Here is a 12,153-nt window from a genome sequence, read left to right on the forward strand (position 1 = left end):
TAAAAACGCAAGACAACTCGAAGGCGTGGGATGGGGGTAGCCCAGAGAGTTGCTATATCTGGCTCTCAACCAATGTTTCAGTTCACAAGATGTCATTGTGATACCTCAGCAGGTTGCCATGGAGAAGTCCTTGATTGGGTGGTTAACTCCCAGTCGGAGTCAACAATCACCAGGTGTCCGAAGAAGGGGAGGGCGGAAAAGTAGTTCAGAGCATCTCGCAGCAGCGATCTCAGGGACAGTTGTTTCAACAGCGGCCTTGGCCAAGCCGGAAAGATAAGGGAGGGCAGATACAGGACAGAGGAGAAATGCGTTCACCTTCGTTGAGAGCCGGAAGAGAAGAAGATTATTGTTTGGATTTTTCTGCAGATGTTCATACTTTTTCTGTGTTATGTAAATACGTTGTGAGAACAAGAACACACACGTGAGTGTGAAGATGTGTGTGGCGTAACGGTGATAAGTAATACATATTTTTTTGCTCTTTGCAGAACAAAAATAAAAGACTTTTTCAAATTAAATGTGTAGTGGAGGGCAACTTCACTTTGTACCACGCTACACATGTTCACATGTGGTTTCCTCTTTGCATAATAAAGCAAAGTCAGTCAGTGGGGTTACATGAATGCCATCGGATCGGATTAATGGCTAAATTACAGTAACACTGAGTTATTCAGTTCACGTAGACACCTTAATCTGACAAAAAAAAACGGATCGGATTACTCGATCGGGTTACTCGAGATCGGATTAAGACCCCGAGATAACTCGATCCAAACGTACTCCAAACATGCATGTAGATGGCAGAAGCCCGTTGTAGATTGGATTGAGCATTTTGGATGAGTTTGAGTTTGGATGAGCGAGTCCCCAAGCGGACCCATGTAGATTGTCTTTCTCCGGTGGAATGGTGGCCGGTGGAGCAGCTCAGGATCCTTGGAGCGTGCGGTCCAGTCTCTGGTTCTGGTTCGGCTTGAAGGCACCTGATGCGGTATCTCGTCTCCCCTTTTGCAGAATGATGCGGGCAGGTGGCCGAGTGGCTTTTGAGCAGGGTCGAGTCAAAATAACCCCAACAAAAATTGTGTTTTCAAGTAAACTTGGTAAAAAAAAAAAAAAAGGAATTATTGGTTAAGTTTGCCCCGTGGATTTTGCTTAGGAAATGAGCGTCTCATAAAGGTAACAAAAATTAGATAAGTTAAATAGTCTAAGTAGAGGTCTAAGTGACGAAAAGGGCAAAAGGAGTCTAGAGTCTGAAAGTATAAAATAAACTATAATTGAAACAAACAAAATTAAATAAAACAAAATTAAACAAAAACTAAAGAATGGGGAGAAAAAGACTCAAAACTTCTAGACTGAAAAAGAAAACTAAACTTTACTCAATTCAAAGAGTAAGCCCTGACTGCAGACCGCAGATCGGGGCTCAACGTTGAGCTCCGCCCACATTGTACTTGCATTGAACCGCAGAAGAAGAATCTGTGCAAGAGAAGAAGAAGAGCAGCGTAAAAATATCAGTGTATTACTGGTGAATAGTGAGAAGTGAATGTTGTTAAGAAGAAGATTACAAATTGCAGAATGGAAGTAAGCAAGGTTTTTCTTTTGTGTTAATGTGCTATTTTCTATCATAATTGCATGTTTTCATTAAATCATCAAGGTCAGAAGAAGACAGATTTGATGAATTATTATGTACTCAAACCATTGCTTGAAGACGAAAGCCTAACCCCTCCACTTATTTCATGATATGGAAGAAGTCCCTTTTAAAAAGTTCAGAAGCTGTCTCTGAAGCATCAGGTATTATTCAAAGCAGCGTTGTTGTAAACATATCCATCAAGGTTGTAGAGGTGGGATGTCAGTTTGTTTTACAGTCATTTCTCCATTTTCATTAAACCAGTACATTTAAAATCAGCCACTGATTTTTTTTTTTACATCTTGCATTGTTATTGTACGAACCATAATCTGTTTCCTTTCAAGAGGAAGCTGAGAACACGCCAGGACTGGGAACAGAGAACGGGGTATGTTGCCTGCTATGGGCTTTTATTATTTCACTGTTTCTGCCTTATGCAACCCTTACTTTAATAATTGTTTTCTTTATTTTTGATTAGGTTACTCTGCTTAAAGACACCATGGAGGCAGCAAGGTGGTGTGGAACCAGAACTTTTAAGGGGAAACTTTCCCTTCCCCGAGTCCTCTCCATGGACAGGAAAGGTCGCTTAAGGGCAGCGGAACTCCTCCGTCTGTCCGATTGCCTGGATCCAGAGGAGAATGAGGAGCTGAGGGAACCGTTTGTGTTCCTTTTCAATTTGCAGGATGATTATGAGGCATTTTGCCAAGAAATTATGGATGAAAGGCAAATGCAGGTGTTTTCTGCCTTTGAACCCTAACCCCTAAAAATATCCTGTCTAGGTCTGTGTCTTTTGTTCCCAATTGTGCTCCTGTTTTCAAGTTCAGCGTCCTTTCTTCCTGTGTGTTCTGTGCCTGTGTTTTGTCCTGTAGCCTGTTCTCCCTGGCTGGTGTTCCTGTGTTCCTCCTGCTGTCTGTGAGTTCAGTTTGTGATTAAAAATAAAGTTTATTGTTCACCTACCTGTCTCTACCAGCGTCTGCATTTGGGTCCAATTCTCTGCAATTCCTGACATATATATGGTTTGTGAGATGTACAGACTATCTGGTACAATCATATACAGTAGGTTTTTATACAGAGGTGTATGTTTTTGTTTCTGTTCTGGGGAAAATCTATAAAATCTTTGTTTTAAATATAGGCAGAATGGATGAAATTATGGACAGCAAGAAAAAAATATCTATCGAGGCAGAATGGATAAAATTTTGGACAGGAAGAAAAAAAGATCTAATATATATAATTATAATTGTTTCATACATTGCCGTTTGGGAATGTGCTGCATGGTCTCCGCCACCAGATGGCGTCCAAAAAGGAGTCAATCGGGGCTCTACGTAGGCGTGGCTCAATGTTGAGCCCCGCCCATATTATGCCACGCCCCGATCTGCGGCCTGCAGTCAGATGTACTTGAATTCAAACGGCAGCGCGCTTTGCTTTCACTGGCGAGGGCGGAGTTTCGTCACTGGTTTACATCCAATGAATTGGCGGGTTTGCCTTTGGCTTTGATTCTATAAAATAAAAGTTAATCTCTCTTATCCCGGCATCCCAGAGCACATTCAAAGAATACATTAATACCATTCATGTAAACATGGATCAGTTGACATGTTCAAACAAGAGATGACAATGGATTATAGTGAGTGACCAATAAAACTGAAAATGTATTATTCACACGGTTCATTGACTGACGGTTATTCCGTCGGTTGGACCTCCAGTTCATTGTAACACACACACATTTAATTGGCACTGATGCGGTAGTCACCATATTATAAACAGGAGAATAAAATACAGAATGATTTTAATTCCAAGATTCGATGTCGCGATCTGTAGATGGCACTGTGGGTCGACTTTACTACTTTAAAACTTTACGACGTAATATTAACTTTCCTGGCGTTTCAGTACAGCATCGTGGAAAGTCTTAAAATGATGCTTGAGCTGTCCTTTTTCGTATTTCACAGTCAGTAGGTAATTATGAGGCATATTGGTAACAGATTCATTAATCCATCTGACTGGCTCTGACTGGCTCTGAAGTTTTTCTTTATTTCCAACAAGGATCTGTCTTTTGACCGGATGGTGAGTGTCAAGTCTTAATTTACAGCTCTTTAGATAAGGATAGTAATGCTCGCTCTTGGTACGCACCCCACTGACCTATCTGGTACCAAAAGGTGGGTCTGTGTTTATCCAACTCAGTTCTGGCTGGCCGAGCAGATGTTAATCTAACTCCAGAATCTTTCAAAGGATGAAGGTCCTTGTTTGGAATGTTTTTTCACTCAGTTTCGCATGATTGTAAATTAGGGGGTTTGTTATTTTGAAATCACTCTTAACAGATCAAATAAAAAGGGTATCTTTGGGTCTCCCCCCTTTTACTGGTCATCACGAGTACGCTACAACTATATTATTTGCTCTTTTTAGATCAGTGTGACAGATATTGATTATGGACTCTGAAGAAGCTACCATCATATTTAACACTTCATTTGTTCGTTCTGCAAAATTCTATCTGAGCGGGTTTTCCAACATGTCTCATGCAAAGTATTTCTTTGTTTTCTTGTATTTGGTACAACTGTTTTTGGAAATGTTTTCTCCTGTCTGTTATCTGCCTAGTGCCTTGCTTAAGTTATATGTTCTTTGTTTTATTCTTTGCAAGTTAACAGTCATGGACACTTATCACAATGGCATATGACAGACTTACAGCAATTTGCTGCCCTTTAAGATACCACTGTATTGTGACTGAAAAAGCTGTTGCTGCAATTTTGCTGTTTGCATGGACTTTCTTGTTGAGTTGCATAGAATTCATGGTTGGGCTTCTTGATCGACTTTCTTTCTAGATCTTCAGCTATAAGCAACATTTTCTGCAATCATGGACTAGTATATCGTCTGGCCTATAATGATACATCTTTGAATTTCATAATAGTTGTTATTCTTGTCTTTATACTTGTTGTTTTTCCTCTTATACTGATAGCTGTCACATATCTTTGCATTTCCATAACAATGAGCAGGGTTGTGTGGCACTATGATAAAAACAAATACATAAAAATAGTAGCCCCCCACTCTATTTTTAGGTTAGAGGTCACTTTCAATTAGAGAAACTATTGTTATATTGTTATATTATAGTAATAGTGTTCATATCTTAAAGTATAATATAAGTTTTGCCAGCAGGGTGTCGTATACATTAATAGCGGACGCCCCGGCCGGCAGAAGAAATAGTCAGTACGCGATGAAGCACTCACCGAGTATGCGTCTGTAACCTGCTATGATTGTGATTTTGCAGGTAAGCTGGGCTGTAAATGATAGATAAATGATAGACAACAGTAGCAATATAACATAAGTGCCTTAAGATGTATTAGTGTTGAGCTGGGGATTGAGTTTGCGGGTGTAAGGGCGTGTACAGGTGATTTGCTGCAGTGTAGAGATAAAATGGCGGTGTAGGTACCAGATGTGCTCAGGTTACCAGATCTGCTCGGGGCCCTGCGTCTGCTGGTGACGTCACATTCTATGATTGGCTGGACGTTGACACGATGACGTAACTGTTTCACTGCTGTGGTATTGGGTTTTACAGTTCAAGGTGTTACTGCTATTGTTAAACGGCAGAAGAAGTAGTCAGTACGTGATGAAGCACACTCCGAGTATGCGTCTGTAACCTGCTATGATTGTGATTTTGCAGTTTCTGCATAAATAAATATGTTGCACGGGAGATGACTTGGTCCATCATTTTCGTAAGTGTAACAGTTGCATCAAGGGAAGAACGACGAAGAGCCCTGAAAACTTTTCTCTCATCTGATTCTTGTTGCTTTGTTGTTACTAATAACCTCTTACAATCACATGTATTTTACATATGATTAAAAGTCTTTTTAATGTTCTTATATGTTTGCCAACATCACATAAAATATTATCATTGTGCAATACTTGCAAATACTTTATAAAGTTACCTATTTGATTTCAATCATTTACAAATTCTTGTTGTAACTGATGACTTTTTATGATGATTTGATTGCTGATTTGACACGTTAAGGATTGCTTCCTAAGAATAATTTTCTGTAGTACATCCTACTATTGATCTAATAAGCACTGCAGTGCATTAACCACACAGTGATCTCTAGTGCACATTTCTATTTTTGTTGGTCTAAGGACCTATGGTGATGTGATTAGACACAAAAATAAGTAACTGGAAAAAAACAGTGCTAGATGCAGCTTCGCTTAGTGCTCACATTCTACAAAATAATTTGTGTTTCACCAAAATGGACTCTCGAGTCCATCGCCATCAAATCTGCCAATAATTTAATCTTTGACAGTTTGGCTCGATTTTGATTGTGTGTGAGTGACACAAACTTTTTAAAAGTTGGCAAAATCATGAAAATTTATGTGACCATTTTGGTAAGAGACAAGAAAAAATTGTGGTCAATATACTTGAAAATCTGAGATGGTGAAATCTGACATGATGTAGTTTTTTGTTGAACATTGTTTTTCCTGTGAAATCCAGTCATACCTCAGTTGTGAACACCATACAAACGATCTGCCTCTAACCACAGGTGCTTTAGGTGCACACACTAATGGCCTTTCCTACCATTTTTCTTTCCTGAAATTCAACCTTGTAGATTTTGTGTTATTTTGCTTAAGAAAAATAAATGTAACATGTCATCAATATGTAATATGAAACTATATCTGGTGTTTTTGGTCGAAAAAATTATATATGCAGGGGTTAACAGTTATATGTTATTATTTTCATTGTTATCTCAATAAAATACAAGAATAACACTTATAATATAATTTATACATGAATCTGCTGCTGATGTTACCAAATGTACACAATTTTATTACACTTTTCACATTGTACATTGTAAGTTCATCCATAAACAAAGAAATCATTAATCTCAGTATGTCATGAAGTAAGCTTAGCAACACAGCCACAAAATAGTGAAGTGTACAACAAAGAAGGTTTAGATAAACGCTGATTTTTCTTTTCTTTTCCCAAAGGTTTTAAAAAATGGGGAGACATAATTGGTGTTTGTTTGAGAACAAATGTCATAATTTTTTTTTTCTTTTAAAAGCTCTCTTATCTGACGTCACAGTTAGTAATTTCATCACCTTATCAACGCTTGATCAGCAGATGATATTAAGTAATAATAATATTAAGTGTGTCATAATGTAATTTTGTGACAACAGAACTTTGCACAATAGATAATGTCTCAGACTATGGACCAGCAATTTTCAGGCGTGCAGCCTATCGCTCTGTTAAGTTTATGGTAGATTTGCACCATCTAGTGGCTATATATATAAAAAGAATTTAAGCACACAACAAAATTCAAACATAATGATAATTACAATTCAGCAAACATGAGCTTAATAGGTGAAAATTTCAGTGAGTATCACTGCTAGTTTTAGTGGCTCTTCACATTTCAATATTAAACTAAGCAAAAGACAACTTGTTCCCTCTTCTCTAAAATTTAGTATATTTTTATATATTTTAGTATCTGCTAACAGTTAATGAAAACAAATGAACTCTTGAGTTGAATGCACATTTGTCTTTGTTTGAAGACGGGTGTCAGCTTCATCTCCTTGGCTGAGACTGGAGCATATGAAAAACTTTCTTCATTAGTCCATCATAGAAAACAGTTTGATAGATATAATAAAACACAGCCTAGTGGAAAATCATGAAGGCTCTGTTTTAGCGAGGACTCAAACACACCGAAGCACTTAAGTCAAGATCAAAAGCCACTGAAAATATTTTCAGCGATTTAGAGTTCTCTATGTCAGTTCCTGTTCTTATGCTTATTGACGATGATGATGTAATGGTTAAACCTGATGTCAAGTTTTGAAAAAAACATGTGTTGCCAGTGAATATTGAAATAGCACACACCCCAGGCTCTCTATTCATTACACAAATTCTCCTAGATTATCAACCTGCTCTTAACCCTACAAGGATTGTTTTAGATTTTGTTGGTATGTTTGCACTAACTTTGTATTTTCTAAACAGTGCCAGGACTCTGATTTTAATTTCTTTGGTTTTCAAAGAATATACAATAGGATTAATGCAAGGAGGGAGGCAAGAGGATAGTGACAGGCTCAGGACTCGCTGGTCTGGGTCAATGGCTCCAAAATAAAACCCATATGTGAATATGACAAGAAGAGGAATGTAAAATACAGCAACAAGGATAGTATGCTCAATACAAGTGGCCAAAGCTTTTAGCCGAGAGTTCATAGATTTCATTTTATACACAGCCACCAGGATGCTGATATAAGACAGAAGAATAAAAGTAAAGGGCCCACCAAGCAGCATAACAGAGAGAAAAGAAGCAGAAAACCACTGCATTGAGTAATCGTTACAGGCAAGTCGAAACACGGGTGCATAGTCACAAAAATAACTGAACACTCTGATGGAGTTGCAAAATGACAATCGTGTCATTATGCATGTTGTAAATGCTACTACTCCCAGAACACAACACCATATGATGCAGACTATACAAATCATGCGCCGCATTGTGTTGATTGAATTTTGGCGCAAAGGGAAGCATATAGCAATTACCCGGTCATAGGCAAGTACAGAAAGTGCAAATGACTCCAATGATACCAATACATAATATGCATACATTTGTACAAAACACAGGTTAAATGGAATGAAGTTGTCCTTAATGAGGAATACCTTTATCATGCTAGGAATAGTGCATGTGTTGAACATTAAATCAATCACTGCAAGGTTGATGACAGCCAAAAATTTTGGAGTGTGCAAACAGTGATTAAAAGCAACAATATATATCAGCAAACAGTTGAAGAGCACTGTTACTACATAAACAAATGCTAGAAAGATGATGTAGACACTTAGAAAAGAAAATGACTCAAACCCAATGATAAAGAAGCCTGGAGGATGTATGATGACAGAGCTGTTGTAAACATTCCTGAGAAAAGACATAGTTGTCTTCAACCTCAGTTAGATGACTTCTGCTTTCAAATTCTTGTGAAAAAGAGTAATTGTGTCTGTCATTTCAACTCTATTCTGCATCAAAAGTACAAGTATAACTTTCAAGAACATTTAAAATCATGCATTTGATACAACTGAGTGAAAGCAGCTCACTTGATACTCACTAGCAGTTGTTCAGCAGACACTCTGTTCCAAAAGCAGCAAGCGAATAGTTGCAAATCTTACCTGCATACAGTTAGAAATATATTTTCTAACTGATCCCGTGAGATAAAGTTAACAATTCAAATAATAAAGTCACTCTGAAATACCCTATTAATTCCACTTATGTGGTCCATGGAGAGCAAGGCGGCAGCTTCCTCCAATTAACTTATGTTGTGCTCAAAACAAACATCTAATTGTTGAATGCAGATTTAATGAATCTGAGCAACTCCTACACAAACATCTTTGCAAAACATGTAGTTGAACAATATGTCCAAAATAAACTAGGAGAGATGCTGGCATAATTTCTTGATTATGAACAGTTGAACATGATACCTTGTTAGTGATAACAACTTTTAGAAATACTGTAATCACTATTTGTTGCAATAAGCCCAATTTCTAATCAAATCCTAACCAAATATTGCTGATCTTTACTGTTATAGACATGTTACTATTTAATCTGTAATCTCATCAGGACTTGGTCTGATGAACCACAACTTTATTCTGATTAGGTTTTAAGTTTTTAATCTTACATGAACAGCTATTATTGTAAATGACATTCCACTCCTATGCTTCATAATTGTGAACATGCTTGGCCTGAATAAAAGCCCTATGACTGACTTATATTTGTTCACTGCCAAAACTTTATTAAAAGTGATTTTTAAAAGTGATTTTACTTGTGAGGTTGTGTTGCACAAAATGGGCGAGTTGTAAAAGCTCTCCAGTGTGGTTTAATAAAAAAAACATATTGGAGCTTTTACATTCAGATCGAGAAAAATATTTATATATCTTGCACAAACAATATTATATAAGTCAAGTGTAACTCCTCTGGTGATTTTTTTTTTTTTTTTTTAAGTTTAGAAGAGATTTGCTTGACAGCCAAAGTGTTCTGTGCTTCTGTTGGACACCTTTAAACAGAAGGGCTCTGTCCAATTTAATTTTAAAATACTATAGCGACCAAGAGTACTGAGTGCAAGATTTTCCAGATGAAAAATTAACTCTCCTAATTTACCAATTACATGAAATATATATGCTGAAATATATGTGGCACTTCTATTAAGTGCTAGAATATATCTGAGTATATTATAATTGAGTTCTATTAATTTATTTTTATTTTTCGGTCAATATACAAAAACACCGGAAGTCGGGGAACATATGTATTGGCCAATGGATCACAGAAACTACATCTGATTAACACACTTAAAAGCTCAAGTAATGTAGCCGCTTACACTTTATTTTCATTAGGAATTATATAATAATGTACAGTCCGAGCACTCAAAGGATGTCAGTCAGGTCCTGAGCACATCCCACTATGTGAGTATATTGGACTTCAGCTGGGTGCAGACCCTGTCGAGACTTGCATTTGCTTCTTCAGCTGTTCTTTCCGAGCATTTTGGAAACTCATCATGCAGTCTTTGAAAGTCTGGACATGCTTCTGGCAGACTCGCCAGTCCTGGTGTTCAGCCATGCACTCCTGTACAGCATAATGCAACTCAGCACAGCCGGTGCGAGTTATCATCTGTTCAACAGGGTCATCCTCGTCATCTTTCCTGCTGCGGTCATGAGGCGAAGGGGATGCCATCTTGCTTATATGTGAGATGGTCACTCAAGCAGTTTGCCGGGAACAACACTCGCTGTTAAAAAAAAGCAAGGGATAGTACAGTTTTAGAAGAAAACGACTCTTAGCTGGGACATGTTTAAATCTCCAACTGTAGAAGTAGATACAAAAAAAAAAATCTGTTCCATTTAATAGATATTACATATTTTTCGGTTAAGTTGACCTTTTATGCGTCCTTATTTTTAAAGTGTCCTCTTACAAATACCTAGCTGTGTTTTTATCCATGTTGGATTGTGGTGATCCAATTCATTTTGTTTTTCTGCTACTACTCTTAACAGTTCAACGCAGTTTATCATTCTTAGGTTTACAATGTAAGCGTGGACTGCTTTGCTAACTGTTAGCAACTTCTCACTGCCCTACATCCCAAGACCATTTAAGGCAGTATCTCAATACTTGGACTAACATTTGTGGTAATTTTGTGAGGATTTTATAACTTACATTATGTACAGTAACAACTAAGCACTTGGACACACTTTTTCCTTCAAAATAAATGGGTATGTGTGTTTACCCATACCTGTAGTAGTTCTGTATACATGTATTTAGTAAAGAGAGCTTACTGTCCCTCTCTGCAGAAATAAAAGCATTTGATTATGTAGCCAACACATTTGCATTCAATTAAACTTGACATTGCTCAACATCTATAAGGCCAACGACATATAAACGTGTGCCACTCATTTACGCAGCAGCAGTAAATACATCTTATAGTAATTGAGGACCGTGCTGAATAGTCAGTACAGAAATGCGTTTAAATTCAACTTCAGTATTTCCACTAATGTGAGATATTCGCCACTTTTTGCCAACCATATACTTTACATTTAACAGTTCATCATTTTGAACAGAAAACATAAAGCCTAGCTTGAACAGTTAAAAATGAGCACCACGTCGTCAGGTTAATACAGGTATAAACAATATCAAACCACTGCATAACATACATATATACACAGTTTTACTTGAGTACGATTTAGAATGCATAGTTTTTGCTGGTATAGTTTCAAAAGACAGGTTACCGTGGTCAATCAGCTCATTTAAATTCAGAGACAAGTCCGCACTGTTACCTAATATTACCCGAATCAGCAAACATGGTGGTGAATGAAGCTAATAAATATAGACTTTCACATTAATCCTATTCGTTTTACCTGTTTACTGTGTCTGGGTAAATCTGTTTGTCGTTGGATTGAAATTAGCGTTTCACAACATGCATAACTGGGCTTTTCGTAACTAACCATTCCAGACAGGTTGGCATTGCTTGGAGGACACTTTTCAGCAAAGGACATACGTGTAACCGTAAAATAATTCCGATGAGGAAAACCTTGGTTCCGCTCCCAAGAAAAAAAGGAAACAAAAATACTTCCTTCAATGACTAATTGTAGAGAGGATGACTACCCACCACTACCTGGATGCAAAAATATAAATTCAAACGAAAATGAGCAAATACTGAACATCTGTCTGTTAGAAGTGAACTTCTGATAAATAAGTAATCATGTATGGTCATATTTCCTTAAAGTCAACACAACTTTATATAGTAATACCATTTCACTACATGGAGATTTACTCACAATAAACTTGGATGATTTCTGATTACATCATGGGAGTCTAGAGAAGTAATTGACAAATTGACATAACGTTTGCAATGATTCATGTCTTCTCATAAATAAGAAATTTGCATGACAAGATTGGATTGTCAATTACCACCTGAACACTTTTACTCATGGTGTAAATTAGCTGCTATAAATGTCATAGTAATCTTACAAAACAGTTATGAAACAGTAAAACACTGAAGGCTGTACAAAGAATAACACTTAATTCACTTAGAACATACTAGAACACAACTTC

General features: G+C 37.3%; 2 protein-coding genes across 3 annotated transcripts; both read right to left on the reverse strand.

Annotated features, from left to right (window-relative positions):
• Positions 1 to 7,343: 7,343 nt before the first annotated feature.
• On the reverse strand, positions 7,344 to 9,818 carry or41a3 (odorant receptor, family 41, subfamily A, member 3). Its single transcript, XM_072375299.1, has one exon. It carries the CDS (start codon positions 8,493 to 8,495, stop codon positions 7,485 to 7,487), a length of 1,011 nt encoding a protein of 336 aa, XP_072231400.1. The 5' UTR covers positions 8,496 to 9,818; the 3' UTR covers positions 7,344 to 7,484.
• Positions 9,819 to 9,915: 97 nt separating this feature from the next.
• Positions 9,916 to 11,571, reverse strand: coa4 (cytochrome c oxidase assembly factor 4 homolog). 2 transcript variants are annotated; one of them, XM_072375300.1, is made up of 2 exons: positions 11,457 to 11,571; positions 9,916 to 10,336 (listed from the first exon to the last, which is right to left on the reverse strand). In XM_072375300.1, the coding sequence occupies exon 2, from the start codon at positions 10,282 to 10,284 to the stop codon at positions 10,033 to 10,035; it is 252 nt and encodes an 83-aa protein (XP_072231401.1). In that variant the 5' UTR covers positions 10,285 to 10,336; positions 11,457 to 11,571; the 3' UTR covers positions 9,916 to 10,032. The 2 variants fall into 2 exon arrangements, with proteins under 2 accessions (XP_072231401.1, XP_072231402.1); XM_072375301.1 differs by having other exon boundaries at positions 11,544 to 11,567.
• Positions 11,572 to 12,153: the final 582 nt, after the last annotated feature.

The sequence above is a fragment of the Leuresthes tenuis genome, unplaced genomic scaffold (genome assembly GCF_036924035.1).
Source record: "Leuresthes tenuis unplaced genomic scaffold, fLeuTen1.0.hap1 SCAF_21, whole genome shotgun sequence".
In the NCBI taxonomy this organism is placed as follows: domain Eukaryota; kingdom Metazoa; phylum Chordata; class Actinopteri; order Atheriniformes; family Atherinopsidae; genus Leuresthes; species Leuresthes tenuis.